Source organism: Oryzias latipes, chromosome 21 (assembly GCF_002234675.1).
Source record: "Oryzias latipes chromosome 21, ASM223467v1".
NCBI lineage: Eukaryota > Metazoa > Chordata > Actinopteri > Beloniformes > Adrianichthyidae > Oryzias > Oryzias latipes.
Window position 1 is genome coordinate 23,671,306 of NC_019879.2, and position 19,721 is coordinate 23,691,026.

A 19,721-nucleotide genomic window follows, 5' to 3' on the forward strand; every position below is an offset into this window, starting at 1 on the left:
TTGGAGCTATAGTGTCACATTTGCCATGCATACATGAGGCTGATGCATTTTTCATCAAAACTGACTCTTCGTAAGAAGACAATTTCTCGAGGATATATTTTTAATCCATGTTTAAATTCATGAAAACAACTAAACTGCAGGAAACATTTTAGTCCTGTCATGCCACATGAATTCTTGTCTGCCACTCGTTTTTTGTTTTTTTTTTTTGTTTCTAAAAAGGGGAAAAGTTCACAATATTAAATATTTCTGGAAGACTTTAAACGGATTTTATTAAAAATGAATACAGCCATTAATAAAATACAGTATGAGCTCAATATGTTTTACATAAAGTAACTTAAATGAGCATTAACATCTGAAGAGGCATTGCCTTTCCTTCAGCTATTTCAATTAAATTCCAACATTTGAGATGAACGTTCGAATAAATATATGAGCAGGCACTTTCAAAGTCGCCCCAAAGGCACGCTGACATCTCCCAGTTAAATGAAAACTACACTCTCAATATTGTTTATGTTTTGTGTTCACTGTTGTTTCCCCACCAACAGTTCTCAGCCAAGTGGAACCATCTCCCATAGAATTAAGTGGAGGTGGAAGACAAGCTCTTAATCGCCTGTGTTATTGAATTATTGAATTAAAAGCTTAAGTACTCCGGGTGAGCATGTCAATTTTTCACAACTGAATGGTACAGTGCTCATTCCATTTTCATCTGAATGGATCATTTGTGTATGTAAAATGTAGAAGAATGGAGGTATTACACAGATCAGTTTTATTGTCTGTAATTCCTTTTTGCTGTGGCTGTAATCATTCTGAGAGACAAGTCATATTCATCCAACAGCCCATGTGAGTGCTTAATCTGTATTCAGATCCCCTCAGCAACGCTGTACTTTTTTGTCAAGCAGCTGCGCTATAGACCAATGTTAATTAAGAAAGGGGTTTGCTTCAAGAAGGTTTTGTATAATTGTGGCACAAGTAGGAGTTTAACCTGCTTTTCCCCTAAGTGATGCTGCTGGAAATAGTCAGAGGAGCAAGTGTCAAAGCAAATGGTTCAGCCCCCATCCACTTGACATTCTGCTCACCTGTTTTCATCCCCCCTATGTTCTGAAACCCTGAGACTGATAAAGATAAAATAATGCGATGTTTCTGTCTGGATTTGAATGGGATGGGTTGCTGTGACCCACGCAATCTCCTTCTCAAAGAGTATTTCAACTTATGCAGATGAGCTCATCAGAGCAGCCTGCTGAGATGAGACGTTCTAGGTCTGGAATTGTGTCAATACCAGCACCAAAACAAATGCAAATCAAAATCCAAATTAATGTGTTTTCCCTGAGGAGAATCGGAGTCGTACTTATAGTCGGCTCTCAGTAGATGACAGGATTCTGTTATCCAAAGCCCATAAAAAAACAATGCATTTCCAATCTGCTCCCTGTGCCAGAGCACGAAAAGTCAGTGGAGGAAGAACCTAAACTCAGTGTAAAGAAATATTTGACTAACGTGGTTAAAAAATATTTTTTAAAACAGTCTTCTGATTTCCTAGTTTAGTGATCTTCGATGGCGTCTACAAATTTCATTGAGAAAAGAAGATGTAGCGAATATGCTGTAGGTTTTCTAAACAATATTAGTCTGGTCACACAAGTGCGTCTTCTTCTGGAATGAACAAGTAGCCCGGTGTTTGGAAAGCAGGTTAGGTTTAGATAGAAATGAGCAATCGGGGGATTGCTGCAGTCTGGCCTAATATGCCTACAGAGCATGGCCTGTCTGTCACCACATCTACCTTATTTGCATTTGACTGAATGGTAAACAGTGCATAATGCATACAACCGGCAAATTCACAGACGCAGGTTTGCAAATCTAATGAGGCTCACTGCAAATGATAGACATCTTAGACACATTAAAGAGGCACTGTTGAAAAACTTTTTGTATTTTTATTTCTTCTTTTTTTTTTTACACATACTGTACTTGTCATACTTTTAAATTTACTGTTACCTTAATTCATGGCTGCTTCAAGGATTTTACTCCATGACATCTCTCTCCCGTTTTTTGAAGTTTATGCTATCAAAGAATTAATTGCAAAAGACCTTGCTTGTGAATTCTCATTGAAGCAGTAGGTTGAGCATTTTTTTTTCCTTTTCTGTTCAGATTCATGTCTCAATATTTGTCAGATGCATTGACATTAATACAAACCTTCAGGAATACGGACATTTGAAAACACCACAAATGTATTCATGGCAATGATGTATACTTTGAGTGAAAGCTTTGTGCAGAGGAAGTCAACTCATCATCCGTTGAGTGCACTAATCCACAGTGCTTGTTTTTATTTGACTTTATTCAATATAAATAGCCGTGTAAAATGTTGGTTTCTGATTTTTCTTGAGAAGAAGTAGCTTCAACTAGCATGGTAAATGACATGTGTGGGCACACAGTGTACAACTAAGGGATGGCACATTTGCAGAGTTGCTAGTGCTATCTTTCTTGAACACATAAAAGCACCTTTTGCAAAGGAATGCGCTTCTTTCACACAAAACAGACAGCTTCAGAAGTTGTCACCAGTCGAAAATAACCCCTTCCCATGCACACAGTGTATACAAATTTAATAAAGTACACAACAAGTACAGTAGCCCACATTCACGTGTAAACCCAGCTTGTTTTCACATAAACTGCAGAGAGGACAACGACTAGAGTTACAAATACATTCTTAAAAAATTGTTTTCAAATGGTGTTGGTCTTTTTTTTTTTTATGAAAAGGGACATTCCCTGTTGCACCACCATAAACAGTTCATAAGACACTTCACTTTTGAATGTAACTTTACTGATATGTATTTCAGTTGCTTGTGATATTCAGAGAGAGAATCCTTATACACTAAATGGAGACAGAAAGCTTCACCGTACAAAAGCAGACAGGACTCAATAACGCAACAGTAGCAATTTGTTCAACAGCCTCACAAAATTGGAGTTGGAAATGTGTAAAATACAGACATCTAAATTGACAGGTACAGTACACCATGAAAACACTTGAAGTCAGAAAAGCACTGAGTCCCACCCCAACCCCCCTACCCCCCAAATCTTCACAGGAGTCAAGGACACATATTTCACCTAAACACAAGTCACAAAATAAAATAAAAAAAAATAAAAAGAAATAAAGGAAAAACATATAAAGCAGATGGTTTTTGGTTATACGATGTGTGTCTGAACACGTCTGTGGGTCAAAAATAAATCACCCATTGGTCATTACCTGGGATGTCCTCATCACACCCCCTGGCAGGTGAGGGGAGCACGATTGCCTCACCTGTCAGTTCCCAGAGTCCCTCGGGTTGAGAGTGCGATCCGACCCCCCGCACTCCTGGCTGATGACAGAGCTGTGAATGAGGCTGCTTGACAGAGACTTAGGCCTGAGCTCACAGGTCAGGTAGGAGGGCTCCTCCAGCTCAGTGTGCTGTGGGGAGCACTGGCCATCTGGAGGGCCATAGGCACTGCTGTCTGATCCACGGTCCCTCTCCTCTTTAGACTCTTGGTTGGCCAAGTCCATGGGCGTGCTACTCTTGGTGGGACTGCTGGATGCAGATGGACTCTCTTGTAGCGGTGGGCTTAGCGCACGCTGTGATTTTAAGTAAGGTTTGACATTGGCCACAAGGATAGTACTGTCCCGCTGCTCCTTTCCAAACGTGCTGAGGGTTTTTCTGCTGTTGCAGCTGATGGTGCCATAAATCTCTGTCTCTACCATGGCATCCATTCCCACAGGGATGAAAAGGTTGGTGCGATTATCTGCGCTGTCTGCTTGGCTTCCTACCCGTAACTTTGGCATCCAGCATCTGTCAGAATGTCCCAGTGCACGACATTCATCGGTGCAGTGGACTGATTTGTCTTGCTCTGCAAAAACAGTTAAACATTTTTTATTGGAGCCTGCTGGGGTATGAGTATGAACAACCTAGAGGAAAATGTAGATGACATTTTGAAGGATGTGCAGCAATATAAAAATGTAGCAAACAAACACAAATTCTAACGTTTTGCATACAACTTCGGCTGCTTTTCCTGACACATGGTTTTGTATATGTCATAGAAACTCGTAGTATAAAATGGCAACTTCTGCAAAGCTCAAATGTAACTGTTCTTTTAAATGTGCACTTTAGAGTACTAAAAAATAAACAAAAAAACCCACTAACTTCTCTTATTTTGCTAAATATAGAAAATTAATGATTTTTCTACTTAAGAGACACATTTTCCTGCTGTAATATCAAAGTTGTGTAGGTGTTTCCTGAAAAAAATAAATAATCTGGTGCAGAGGAAGTGATGTACTCCATTTGCATTTCCATCAGAAGCAAGAAGCGCAAAAGAAAAAAAAAACTATTCAGAAATTTACATGAGAGTTTTTCAGCATTTCTAAACCGGAGGCAAGATGTTTTTCATTAAATGTTGTTCACACTCAAGAGTAATCATTTTGTCACAGTTTTAGGCTCCAGACTTTCTTATTGACTTACTGGTACACTGATTCTACAAAACAGAGGCCAGTAAAATATTTCTGTGTCCCTTCAATTCCTAAAGAAGAGAAAAACTGACCTTTTATGTTAACCTCAATTGGTTCCTTTTTGGTTTGTTGGTTTTGTTTCTGGTATTATCTTGTTAAAAAACTGTTACTTCCTGTATAGAAAATACAATGACTCTCCTTCCAGATGTAACATGTTACATGTTTCACTTCCTTTTTACCCTATATAACCATTTTTAATATTCGATAGACACATTTCTGAGCCCACCATTTCATTAGCATGATCCTAACTTTCCTTACAACCCCAATGTATAGAATTGGGTCCAAGTTTTCTACCCTGTAGTTCACCAACCCTTCCACTTGAGGCAGTAGAAGGACTTTTCCTGCTCATTTCAAAATAGCTGCTTCCATGAAAACCCCAAAAAACTTTTAGTGTGAAAAGTTTTGTTCATTTTCAAAAACTTTATCAACTTTAACAACCTCAAAGCGGTATTTTGCTCCATTCACGCATCACTGAATATTTGTCTTAAAACCTGCTCTCTGAGCACCAACCCCTCCCAATCCTCCCAAAACTATCAGCTTCTCACATTGTGACGTAGATAAGTGAGGAAATGCCCTTTCCAGGAAGAGTCTAAGCTGCCAGCACCGCCCCCAGGCTAACACACAAACATCCACTTTCTCCACAGAGCTAGCAGTGATCGGCAAAAAACACTTTCCTTTTATGAGCACAATACGGACATCCATCGTTGTAAAAGTTTGGATGTTATTTATTTTCGTGGGCGAAACGCAAACACGTCGCCGAGGCCGGCTCTATGTTGGCGTAATGAAATGGGCGGTGTCCACAAGGAGTGAAAGGGGGTGCCTCAGAGATTGAGTCTTAATTCTGGATAGGAAGATAATCTCCCGAAAATAACCCATATTTTATAAGAAATATGTTCTTTAGTGTGCCAAAGGTAATATATTATCATATAGATATAGTTTATTGTGATAGGTATAAGAAAAGCAAGATATAGTTCCTTTAAATTAACTGTTGTGAGCAAAAACGTACCAAATCACCCAACACATCCTAATTTATAATCTATTTCTATAATTAAAAAATGCTATTTTTGTGAGTTTTATCAAAGAGTTTCAAAAAAATCTGAATTTTTAGTCAATTCCTTGAAGTAGGGGACTTTACAGGGTTAACTGGGTTTAACTATGTTTGCTCCTGGATATTTTCCTGTCACTTAAGTCCCTGTGATTATTTTTTTCTTTTTCTTTTTTTAAGCCTGATTTAGTCTAGTTGCGTGCTGTTTTTCAACCTGTTGTCCTTATCATGCATTTTGATTGCTATATGGACTGCCAAATTATCATCCATCCATCCTCCATACCCGTTTTATCTCTTAGGGTCGTGGGATGTTGGAATCTTTCCCAGCTGACATATGGTGAGTCGCAGTGTACACCCTGATAATGATGCCAAACTAATAAAATATCCAATTAAAATCGGGCTTTAAAAACATTTCCTCCCCTAAAAAACTAAAACACATTAAAGTTTTACCAATTTTCTAATTATTTTAAGAAGATATTTGCTGCATGTACAAGTTAACAATCTTTAAAAATGTTGGATTTTGATCCTGTTTCAAGCCTGTTGATTTTATGATGTAACATATAAAAGATTTAAAATGAAAATTTAAAATAATAGTAAAAAAGTCTTTTTGTCCTACTGCTTTATTGCAGCTTTGTAATGTTTTCACCACAATTTCAAAGTCAACACAAACAGAGGAGAAACAAACAAAAAAAGACTTTTTTCCTTTTGCTGTGATGTAGCGGGTGTCAGGTTTTTTTTTTTTTTTTCTTCTGGGGCCATTTTCACTAGGCTATCAAATTTAATGTGACAATAATGTACTGAAGTATTTTGCATGTAAAGGCATGAAGCAAAATGTCAAAAATGTCTGCAAATTGGTGGAAAATAATAGATTTCCTTCATTTGTTCCACATGAAAATGAAACGGTAATTTCATCCTCCTGTTGCTCTGTCTTGTGATTTAGCTTTACTCTAATAAATGAGTTTTCTTTGCTCTGATTTCCATGAGAGAGCGACAACGTTTTTGGTAAATAAACACATTTACGATAATCAATAAATATATTCAAATTTTTGTTACGCTTTTTTTTTTTTACTTTGTGCTTCCTGTTGGCATGTCAGGAAAGTGGCTAAATAAAAACTGTTTTTTTTAATGGATGCATCTTTCAGCAGGGAGAAAATGTTAGCTGAGTATAATCACAGCAGATAATGCAAATTTTCTCACATCTAACTGACATTTTGAAGTCACTTGACTCTCATGAATCTACATTGCCTTCTGACAAGAAATGCATCCAGTCATTTTAATGGAAATAAGCATCATAATTAATTCATCACTTCATAAATCTGATCAGCTCATCTCTGTTTTGCTCTCATGTTATGCCATGATATTAAAGTGCATGAACGCTGGAGGGATATTGAAACCTGGCTCAGATGACAAGTGTGTAGTATTTATAGGAGGCTACAAATGACGACTCTCGCTCGAAAAAAGTGGATAAATTATTCCAGCTGGCAAAGCTTTCCTTATCCTTGACCAGTGTGCATGAGGAAATATAAAACCAAGAACAAACAGATGCCCTCCCGGTGCCACAGTTCCCAGGGGACGTGGAAATCAGAACCTCGATACCACACATGCAATGCAAGCTCATTTGCAAGGTACATGCAACAGCTACTCTATACTTATGCTAGTCTATTAACACCCACACAAAAGCTCCCACTCTTGCCACGGGATATGATAAAACTGTTAATTATGCTATGACTGGACAGAGCTAAATCGCATTGTTAATTTTACATAAGAACTGTTAGTACTCAGCAATTTTTTTTTAATGGGAAATACATTCCCCCTTTCCTCTGAAAAATATTAATGCATCAGATGGGTTAAAGTTGTGCCTTAAGGACATTGTCTCATTTATCTATAGACTTTATGTACATTATAGCTTAATGAGTCTCAGTTGACATCCCATTATCTCCACTATACTGGATAAAACCGTTTTTTTGTAAATGCAAACCTTTTTGCAATGTTGCAATGTGCGATGTTTTTCTGACAAAAAATTCAAAAGATCTTGCAATTTGTCAGATACAGAAAAAAAAAATCTATTTCATATGCACTGGAAGTATTTTCTGCATCTGTGTTCAACGGAAACAACACACTGACTATAGAGTTGGTTTTTCATCCATAATGTGTAATTGTGCTGAATGTCCTTGATCTAAATACAGGTGTCTCCTGCTTCATCTTTGGATGCTTTGAAAGGAAAGTGAAGAGTCTGAAGAGGTTATATCACTTATCACATCAATCTTGTGATCTTTTCTTAAACCTAATTAATAAGGTTGGGTGTTAAACCCTCCAGGTGTCAAAGCTTCAAATGAAAGCAATTTTTAGATAGTGGCCTTATTCTTGATTGGCCTTATTCTAAATTTTAGAAGCAAAAAATCACAGATTCGAAGGCCAGTTATTTTACAAAAAAAATACATTTGAAATCCAAACAAAAATAAAACTACACCCATAAAATTCCAATTTCATGTAAATATTCTTCCTTTTTTTATCTAAAAAGATTAGGTTAACCCTAACCCTCCAACCATAAACTTTTAAGCGTTCCAAAAACCCGCATTAAGACTAGAGGAGATCTGTCATTTCAAGCCGTTGCTCCTCGTCTTTGGAACTCCCTCCCACTGCCGTTGCGTCACATTAACTCCATTGAGTGTTTTAAATCTCAGGTCAAGACATTTTATTTTATTGATTTCATTACTTGTTTTACTTCGTTTTACTGTGTTTTGTTTTATTGTTATTATTATTATTGTACTTTATTACATTTTTGGGTTTTGATATGATTTTATGCTCTTCTTGTTAAGCACTTTGTGATTCGTTCTGGGAAAAGTGCTAAAGAAATAAAGATATTCTAATCTATTCTATTCTAGGTGTTTTTGACGTGTCCTTGTGTCATTTATCTAATGGTATTAGACATGCATAAAGGAAATTAAGCTCAAAATTGCGTTTTTTAGTGTTAGTGTGTAGTGTTCTTACTGTTGTATTCAAATTGTTATACATTAGGAGTAGATGAAAAGATGCAGTTGGGAAAAGCTTGCAACAGTGACATAGATCCTACAATCTGCATCCACAAGCTCCCTGCTCCGGTCCATTCTGATGGATCCACTTGTAGTCAAATAGATCCATCAACATCTTCGTTTCACTCGTCTTTGCATGGCAACTGGCTCAAAATTGTATTTACCAATATTGCCTGCAATTTTTGTTGCACCGGTAATGTTAGGTTGGGGTTGTATAGGGTCGTGAGCTAGCAGCAGAGTGTTTTAACAGATGGATGTTGAGAATTGGGGCGGGCCTACTCCGTTCCAGCAGTCCCAACCACAACCATGACGTCTTTTTAATTTTAATCATAATTGGTCTTCTGATTTTAATCATAATTAAAAGACCTCTGGGACTCCTTTAACAATAAATCAAAAGATGATCTGAGTGGGAGTTTAAGACGCTTAGCAACTTCAAATGTGACAATTTATCACTTAATGTGTGTACTATATAACAGACTGAAAAATAAGGTGATTTTGAATAACTTGTTGATCCACAAAACTTCCCTTTTCAAAATTAAAGCATACTGTGGATCCTGGATTTTGCTGCCCTTGCCGGGCTATAATTCAATGAAAACTTGACAAAGAAAGTGAAACTCCATCATAAATGATTCAGGCAGGAATTATACAGCTAAAGATATGGAGAAAGAGGGGAAAAGTCATTTTATGGGAGCTGCAATCCAGAACCAATGTTTAAGTCACAGCTCACAAAGGGCAACACTTAGACTTACACAAACTGTAGATTATCATTAGAGCTCGTTTCATATTCTCACTTGATACATGGCCTTAACAAAAACCTTTTCCATTTTAGATGATAGTTTTAGTTGCTGGTTTCAGGTTATCTTCGGTGAGACTAATTATTCATGTTTAATAAATAGTTTTTAAAAAATGTATACACAACACTTTAAAGGCCACGGCAACCTTTTACGTTTGAAAGTGTGTCTTTAATTTCTTCAAATTATACACATTACTACTAATAAAGCAATTCAGGTCACTTTGATGGGGTTTTTAATGGCTCCATTAGTAAAAAAAAAATAACCCATAGTTTCTATTTATTAGGGTAACTTACTTAATGGGCTATTAAAATGTCTGGTATCTTTCTTTTTATTGAATATTTAGTTAGTCACTAAGATACCCATGAAGTATTATTGTAACTTGTTTGTCAATATTTTCCTCTGATCAGTACTATTAGGTTATCAGACATATCAATCATTTGGGAACCAGGTCGTTATTGTCTCTAAATGAAGAGAACTTTAATCTTAGATTAGCAATAACAATAACATTTATCTAATGATGAAATAAATACTTCCTGTCGTGTTAAATACTAGCTCACAGAGTATCTCGCTGTAATTCAGTATTAATTATTCTGACAATATCTGGGTTTGTGCTTAAGGGAGTATTAGCCTAAATGGTAGCTAGATTTGGCAGAACCACAACACTAATTCTGTGCTTCACTGTGCGCTACACGCATTCATGTTCACCCATATTTCTTCTTGGGCAATTGTGAAAAGCATTTTTAAGCATAGATACACAAGGCAGGAAGAATAAGCATAAGGAAGGAGAAGTGGGCAGATGCTGAATTCATTTCCATGGTTCCTGTCTGTGGAGGAGCTGGCAGATGACTAATGCAAAGGGATGTGTATGTGTGTCCAAGGTACAGAATACAGGTAGGGTTTTCTCTTGTCTTTGGAGCACATGTCCCACCATATAGGTAAAACACCAAAAATGTTTTTTATAAATCACTGAAAATACATTAAATGCTTATTAAAAATCGGCTCTTTATGAAAAAAAAAAGTTTTTCCTGTACAAAAAACATGATGTCTGCTAGGGCTGCAGGATTTGAGGAAAACTTGCGATTATAGTGATCAATATTGCGATGACAATATAACATGCGGTATATGAACAAATAGCAAAACTACCAAAAAAACTGTTTCCATTTCACTGGAACATAACAATTATCCTCCAAATGACGCTTGTCTACATAGGGGGTGAGCATCAAACATAAAAGGCCTAAATCTGATTGGTCAACAACGTGAAGGGGTGCATCTGATTGGTCAAATGCATAAATTGAATTATTTGATCCGTTAAATAATTCAAGCTGCCATAAGATTGTTTTTGCACATTTAAGGTAACTATTTATTGCAATTTTCTCCCTCTTTTGCGATATGCATATTGCACAGCTTGATCTCGCGATAACGATGAACTTGCGATATATTGTGCAGGCCTAATGTCTGCACAACAAAGCTACAGGAAAACTGTGTTTCAGACAGCTCTGTTAAAACTTTCAAATGTGAGTTCAAATGTGCAAATAAATTGTAACCTCTCATCTGTAACCCACTGCGACCCTGTCATATCCTCATATTTTCTGATAGAAACTGCTCCCACAAGCTATTGCTCAAATGTACTGACTTAGAAAAATAAATCTATCAGTTAGTAGCTGCTGAATTTGTATTAATAAAAAATAAAAGCCTCTAAAAGACGTACGAGGGAGAGAGAGCGCTTACATCTGTTCTGCTTGTCACTGCCTCTCCAGCACCATTTTACATTTCATCACAGCGTTTTTTTTTCTTTTCTTTTGATTTTAATTATAAATATTATTAACCTAAATTTCCGGAATGTGACCAACGAGGATTTTCCTAACTTTACAATAAAAAAACATTGTTAGCAAGAATGTAAATAAATATATTTAAAAATTAATAAATAAATAAAAAAACAAAGACTGACTGCTCATTATAAATAGAATCAGAGAAAGCCTAGCAACATGCCCACCATGCATCTGGTGTCTGTGAGAGTGAATAAATATTCAGAGTGCATGATAGTGGAAGCTGCACAGGTGCATATATTACCTGTATCAAAGCAGCCAAGAGACTAGAGGGATGGTAAAGGTAAAGACATAAAAGCAATGCTACTTAACCCGCAAGCTTTTGTGATGCTGCATTGGAACAAAAATTCTGCGGTGTCTCCATTTTGGATAATAGTGCTATCTTGTCTAAATCTGCAAAACAGCAGCTTTGTTGTTCAATAAATGTACCTGTATTTGTGCATTTGTGTGTGTGTGCATAGGGGACTTTAAGACCTGTGTGGGTTGGTGGCTGATGTTGTTTGTGTGATCAAGTCTTGGGCGTAATGCATAATGCGGTGGTTCCATCTTTCCGTCAGCAGACACTGACACCATTTAATGTCCAGCTGACCAACCCCAGCAGAGAAAGCCAATTTCATCCCACTGAGACTCTGGCTCCTAGGTCCATTTCTCACACAAAAACAGAGAAAGGCATTAGCAAAACACACTGATATTAAAAGTGACGCCTCACTTGATTTTATTAATTTTATCTTAGAAGAGCAGGTCTATAAATTAACTGACACTGCAGCCGTGTAAGCGTCAGGGCTGAACTGGTAAATATTCCCTTCCTTGCAGACTAAACAAATCTTTCGGTATTTCTCCAAGTGACTGGCCTTAGAACTTGGGTTGAATCAGATTTTGAAATGTACTGACAAAAAAAGTGTGATTGAATTTACACCTCCCACAGAGTCAAGTTTGGTCTGCCATAATTCCTGAAAGCACACACACAAACACGCATTCACACATACATAAAAGTGAGACAGATAGAGGGAGATTTGCAGATACTTCTGGCACCCACAAGAGTGTTTCCATCTCTGCTCTCCTGAGCATGCCGCAAACAAACAGTTCATAGCAATGTAAATGGTGTGGAAAGTGCCGCAGAGGGACATGATGACCACAGTCATTCCCTTGCAAGGCACAGACAAGAAAATGAAAAACATAACCCCTACACTAGAGTCCCACATTATTTTTTATCTTCTCGGTGAGAGTTGCTTTCATATTTTGAGTCCAAATCCAAAACAGCTAAATATATCGGTCTTTTTCAGGTTAGTCAGGTTGAAATAGATTGACAGTCATCAGTGATTAGACTCCTGGCTCAGTGGAGGGTTTCAGAATTGTGAAATATAATTTAACAAGTCTATTTTCAGTTTTTAAGAAAGCACAACCAATAGCTGGGAAAATGGTTCCAAGTAAAAAAAAAGAAAGGAGACTCACTGTCATGTTGCACCAGAAATATCTGTCATTTTGCACTTGAAGGTGTCATGCTTTCTTGTCTCGGTCATGTTTTTAAGACATGAATGCGATGAATCATATGATCAAAAGAGATACAGACTCAGGTAAGTTTTTACCATGCATTCGAGTCTCTTTGATGATTAAATCAGTCAGAATATGTTCCTTTTTTTTTTTTTTTACCTGCAGAGCCAATAGCCTCTTTAATCCCTTTAAACTACCATCTACCCTTCACTCTGGTGCCTCCATGCTGTCTTTGAAACACAGCTCAAGCTGTTTGCAATGTAAAGATGAGCAAAGTAGTCAGCTGCAGCAGCAACAGAGGCAGCAGCAGCAGATTCTAATAATGTTGATGGAAGTGTCTGCATTGACTGTTCCCAGAAGCTGGTAGACTTCCACTTAAACTCTAGCGAGTGGCGGACACGTTCTTGCTGCATTAAATACAAACAATGTCTGGTATAAGAGTCAGTTAGGCATCTTGAAGATGTCCACTCACCCTTGTCAAAAGGCTGGCCATTAACTGCCACCGCTTTCATCTTGAGGGCCTCCTTGGCAGATGTGTCGCAGTGTGAGCCTTTATTAGTATCCTGGTCACTATCAGCCTGGTCACTATCACCATGGCCACTGTCTCTGAGGCTTGCTCGTTCTGCATCCTTAAATGTTGAACTGCAGCCGAATAGAAGGAGGGAGAAATCAAACATAACGTGCCATTAGTTCTATGTGAGAACTTCCTTCTTTGATAGCAGGAGTTAGTGGGCTTGCTATATGTACTGGTCAGGAGGTATTTGGACCCTGCCCTTACCTTTGAACAAATGGCTGCCTGCTGCCAGAATAATTGGGCTCTGAGGAGAAATTTTCAGTCTAGAAATGAAAGTGAAAACAGTATTATGCAGGGGGACCACATTAAAATTCATGACAAAAGCAAAACACAACACAAGATTCAGAAAAGAAAAGAAAAGAAAAGAAAAGAAAAGAAATGCCCTCATCTTAATCTGATACCTTAAAAATGCGTGCAGATCACTTAGATGTTATTAGAAGAATCACAGGGCACCTGTCAGTAATGGCAGGAAGATAAAGTGCCGACCTACACTGCGACCATTGGACCATTTCCTTGGCAAAGCATATGGTCCAAGCATTGGCCACTGTCATCAGCATCCTTTTGCCTCTCTTTTGAAAGTAATGTGTTTGTGTTGATCACACCCACATACACTAGTGACTGGTGACAGTGCCAGGCCTTGTCATCTGTGTTAGTGTCTCCAAATGAGACTGTTTGCGAGACTGTCCTAGATATTTACTTCATTTACAACAGATAATTCTGTTGTGCTAAACACTACTACACACCCATGTTGTCCAATTTGCATGTTAGCTGGCTCATGTGCTCAACCCTGCCATCTCTACAAGGCAAGGCTGGAGCCTATTAATGGCCCCATCGTGCCAATTTTGGATGCGGATGGTTGGATCTGGCACATATTTGTGGAGGGGGGGGGGGCAAAAAATACGATTGTAAGGTTATGCTGTGTGCATCTTGCTGTCTGGTGCACATTGGTTCAGTAATGTGATCGGACAAGCTGCTCAAACACCTGTCCAATTCCACGTTTCAGGCGAGATTTTCCTTTTTTTTTTCTTCTTTCACTCTAAAGCTGTGAATCTGGCAGGGTCACTGCAGCCTTGTTCAAGACTCACACTGTTTTCATGTCTAACTCAGAAGACTTTCAGGTTATGAAGACCAACTGTGCCATTTTTGCAGGAGAAGACTGAGAAGGAAAGAAAAATTGAAACTTTTTTTAAAAAATAGATGAGTGCATTTCAGCACAGGGTTACCGTATTGTGCTTTATATTCAGAGAATGTATAATAAGAATAGTAATAAGTGAATTCCAGTCCTCCCTTTTTTGCAATTCCTTTTCTTTTGTAAGATTTTCATGTCAAAGCAGCATGTGCAGATGAGTGAGAATAATGCTCAGATGATGAATATGAAAGAGCATCCCCTTACCTGTATCACTGACATCCTGTTTCCTGAAGTGTCGGAGCTCAGCCCGGCAAAGCTGGAGTGGCACCCTGACCTAGGGACGGTCAGGCTGTTGGAGGTGGTTTTCAGGTACATGACCTCTGACCTGGGCAGCGTGAGCGGCAGAGGGCTCTGGTAGTCGAAACATATTGGTGAAGTGATGAGAGACGGACTGCTCACCACATTCATCCGACTGGCAGAATCTCTCTCCTCCATCTCACTCTGCACCAGCATGATGTCACTCTTGTTGATCCTTTTCTTTTTTCCCTTCCCCACTGGAGTGTTGGAGTACTCAGCCATGCGGCAGTTATAATTCCCACTCTCCTTATCGTGATGCTTGGACTTGACAGCGATGGCGGTCATGACGGCTAAGAGCATGACAGAGATAATGCAGAGGATAACAATAAGGGGCAGGGACACATCCCAGTGCTGTTTTTCCCCACTCGCGCTGGAACCCCCTCCTACCGCTGTCTCTGTGTTCACTTTAATGATGAGCTTAGCCACGGCAGATAAGGGGGGCTTGCCATGGTCAGTTACCCTCACCACCAGCTCAACTACTGGAGCAATCTCCTCCCAAAGAGCATGGGCTGTTCTGACCTCTCCTCCCACTGGATCTATCTCGAACAGGTGGTCGTCATTTCCCTCTGTGATTTCATAGGTTAAATGGCCACTATCTCCATGGTCATGGTCCACTGCTTTCACTGTAGCTACAATGTACCCAATCCCCACGTTTCTAGGCACTGGGATTTCCGCTGTGTCATTTTGCAGAAGCGGTAAAATAATAACAGGGAGATTGTCATTCACGTCAAGAATATTGACTCGGACTGTGGAAGTACTTTCCATATGAGGGGAGCCGCCATCTTTAGCCTGAACTTTGAACTCGAAGGATTTGGTTTGCTCATAATTAAAGGAGCGAGACGCGTATATGGCTCCATTGGTGGGATTAACAGACACATAGGTGTACACTGACACATCTCCTATGTGTGACGGCAGTATAGAGTAGGTCACTGTTCCGTTTCGGCCTACATCTGGATCGTGGGCCAAAATAGAGCCCAAGTACTCCCCTGGGATATTGTTCTCAGGCACCTGCAACACGTACAATGACTTTGTAAAACGTGGGGCATTGTCATTCTCATCCAAAATTTTTACTGTGAATGACCTAGTATTATTCAAAGAAGGGATGCCATTGTCTCTCGCCACAATTGTCACATTGTATTCGTCTCTCGTCTCCCTGTCTAGAGGTCTATCTGTGAGCAGAGTGTAGAAGTTATCGTTGTTCTCCTGCAGTCTGAAAGGTACATTTCCCAGAACCCTGCACTGAAGTTGACCGTTACGGCCAGAGTCTTTATCAGTCACTCTGACAAGCGCTATGACAGAGTCTGGGGGGGCCGCCTCACTGATGGCCCCCTGCCGGACAGAAACAAAAGTTATAACTGGCGAGTTATCGTTTTTGTCCTGAACTTTGACGGTAATTTTGCAGTGGCCTGGTATCGGGTTGGGCCCCAGATCCTTAGCCTGCACATCAAACTCAATGATTGGATTCTCCTCAAAGTCAATCTCTCCCTGGACCTTGATGACGCCGGTGTTGGGATCTATTGAGAACAAATCTTGTATTCGCTCAGATGCATATCCAGTAAAGGAATAGACAACCTGCCCGTTGCTTCCCTCATCTTGATCGGTGGCGTTCAGATCTATAAGTATTTTTCCTGGGGGTAAATTCTCTGGGATCTCTATCACATACGAGGATTTTTCAAAAACTGGGCTGTTGTCGTTCGAATCAGTCACTCTGACGTTGATCTGCATAGAGCCTGATCTCGGATACTCCCCACCGTCAATTGCAGTGAGAAGAAGGGTGTGATGACTCTGATCCTCTCTATCCAGAGGTCTCTGAACCACCAACTCTGGATAAATTGTCCCATCACCTCTCACTTTTAAATCCAAAGAGAAAGTGTTGTAATCATCTCTTGTAACTTGATAGGTCTTTATACCATTTTCCCCAGAATCTAAGTCATGTGCAATGGTCAGAGGAAAGCGGGTTCCAGCAGCCGCATTTTCCGAAATATCAATATTAACATGATCTGAGGGAAAACTGGGTGAGTTGTCATTTATGTCCTGTATATCAATCTTGATCATGCAGATTTCCTTGTCGTTGGCAAACACCTCCATGGAGAGCTGGCACTTTGGGTTGCGCCTGCATAATGTCTCTCTGTCAATCCTTTGTTTGGTAAAAATTAGTCCACTCTCGGGGTCAACATCCACAAGATGAGGTGCCGAATTCTCCAGCACTCGGAAGTTGGATTTCTTCCCCCTTTCAATAGTCCCATATCCAGCATCTTTTGCTATATTACCTATCACAGTTCCAGGTCCCTGCTCCTCTGGGACAGAATAATTGAGATTTTTTAGAGAGAGGGCTTTAACCCACAAAAGGAAAAAAATGGGTACAGAGAGACGCATCCCTTCTACACAGCAGAGGCAGACAGAAAAAGAGGGGAGAGAAAAAAATCCTCGTTGACTTTCAACCTGTTGATTATGGCAAACCTAGAGAACTAAACCCACAACAGGCGTGTGGTTGACGCTGATCTCCTTCTAATTAGGCATTAAACCCATTCCTTGTCTCATTTCAATCGTCTCTTAACCTCTTTTCACGTGATGAACTCTTTCTGTAAACAAAGATGACCGCCCAACGACACCTGATGTATGAATTAAACATCAAATCCAGCACAGCGCTCCATGTATCCTCCTTTTTTCTTCTTTCCAAAATAAAAGACTTAATTAATAATCGATGAGAATAAAGTATTATTATTCCATAGTGCTTCCAAGGTTAAAGCGTTTGGATCTCTGTGGTGAAGGTTAGACCGCGGCTTACAAAAGCGCATTGCCCTCATGCGACATCTACACCTACTGCAAACACTGACATGGCTATTCAAAATGCAGCATTGCCCCCGATGTTACCATTCACAGCGCATCTACTTTTTTCTCCCCCTCTGTGCAGCACACTGTTGCATATGCGTTCCGTCCGCGTCGCACGCGCAGCCCGTCGGCGCCACAAAGTGGAATAAAAGCAGGATATAATGGAGCTGATCCTCCCGTCCGAGCGTTTTCTCCCTCCCCGTCATTCAAGAGCATCAACCGCACGGATGCGACTTTTGCCCGATGATTGTCCTAGAACCAGTCCAATAATCCCATAATCCAGTCCAATTGGATCCGGTGCTCCTGCATCCTTCCTTCGGACAACACTCCAGGAAAAAAAAAACATGCAGAAAAAGATGCGTCTTTTCTTTTCTTTCCTTCTTTTTTTGCTGGAAGATTTCAGATAATCTAAATCAATCGCTCCTCCTGCGCTCAGTTCTCTCCGCGTCAACTGTTGAAACCTGCTCCTTTAACAGTGAGCCGATCTGACCGGAAACCCCTCGACGCCCTCAGAACAGACTCCTGTGCATCTCTCGCAGCATTTAACATAGTTTCTGATCGTCTTCCAGCAAATGAGTGAACGGTGACAGATCTAGCCTCCGGGGGGTTTCTCCAGCACGTCTGGCAAGATCGCATGAAGAAAGGCTGTTCTAGTGCTACGTGATTCATTTACTGATGTGCGCGCAGCGCGCAGCAGCATCACAGACAGCGTGCTGCTGCTGCTGCTGCTGCTGGATGTTGCACCTAATACATGTGGATGGGGACGAGAGATTATATAGAGATTGATGAAATGTGCCGGGCAGGGATTTAAAAGAAGTAGAAAGGACTTGACAAGTGGTCATTTTAAGGGAGAAGTGGAACAGATGGCCACCGCAGTGTGGAAAATGTAATATTAAAGCTGACAAAACATTTTGTCAGCTTTGGAGAGTAACTGAGAGCTCTGTGTTCTCAGTATCTTTGAAGCCAAGCATCATGAAATAAATGTTCTGTTCTATTACTGACAACAGTAGGCTCACACCTGTCTCTTTTTCTGCTCTTTGTTGGTTTTGAGGAAATTCAATCATAAGATTAAAAAGGAAGACAGACTGTTGGTGTTTTTTCAAGATAATCTCTGTAAAGGACATAAGAAGGCTGCTTATAGAAAGGGGGGGGGGGTAAAACAGGTTTATTTCACAGCTCAAATATCACAGCTGTGTGTACAACCTGCCGTATGAAGCTATCACATTCGCCTACAATGCCTTATCCGCATCAATCTCATATCTTACACTGAAAAAGATGGACTGACATTTAGTGCGCTCAGCACTTCAACAATATGATATTTGCATTTTTGCTCTCTTGACCACGTCTCAGTGAGGCGTAGAGGCCTCCTCGGTGATGCAGGCCCCCTATGAGAGCAATTCTGCCAGGAAGCTGTGTCAACATCAGGGTAAGATCACTGTGGCCTGCCTTCCCATTTAATTTCTTGCTGCCCAGGATCTAAATCAACTTTGAGTTTCTCCTGAGTTCATTTTCATTGTCTGAAAACATGGCTGCTTTCCTCCTCTGGGGAGCCTCCACTTTGGCTGGTCGGGGTGCAGCCTGCATAAATTGCCCATTTCTGCAGGTAAGAGATAAGGACAACAAAGGGAAACTAATTATCATTCAGTCTAAGTTAAAACCTCAGGAAAGAGCTGCTATTGACAATTGTGTCCGCATTGTCACAGTCATACCATTTAATATGATCTGAATTCTGAATGCAATGGAGGCTCATATCCTTAATAAATGGGACAAATCTTAATGTGAAGCTCAGGCTGCTTTGTTCTCCTCCCAGCTGATGACTTTTTACCTCATAAGTCTTTCTAATGAGACCAGAGCCTGACGTGGCGAGAACTACATCCATTAGCACATCTTAGACTGGAAATGCACTGTTTTGCAACAGATTGTTGTTTGCATTTAAGTACACCTCACTCGTGCTGCAAAAGCACACCTGTTGTTGGTCCAGGTGGAAATGGCGAACCGTGGCAACAGTCTGCTCTATTTGGTCACATTTTTTACATCTTGACATCTCACTCATGTGATTCACTTACCACTCTGCACTGGCATGATTAAAGGTGAGATTAAATTGTTTATCATTCTGTTTTTGCCC

General features: G+C 39.8%; 1 protein-coding gene across 1 annotated transcript; it reads right to left on the reverse strand.

The window, feature by feature from the left end:
- Window positions 1-208: 208 nt before the first annotated feature.
- LOC101168002 (protocadherin-17) lies at window positions 209-18,294 on the reverse strand. The gene is made up of 4 exons (XM_004081946.3): window positions 14,672-18,294; window positions 13,483-13,541; window positions 13,177-13,346; window positions 209-3,861 (listed from the first exon to the last, which is right to left on the reverse strand). Exons 1-4 carry the CDS (start codon window positions 17,138-17,140, stop codon window positions 3,284-3,286), a joined length of 3,276 nt encoding a protein of 1,091 aa, XP_004081994.1. The 5' UTR covers window positions 17,141-18,294; the 3' UTR covers window positions 209-3,283.
- Window positions 18,295-19,721: the final 1,427 nt, after the last annotated feature.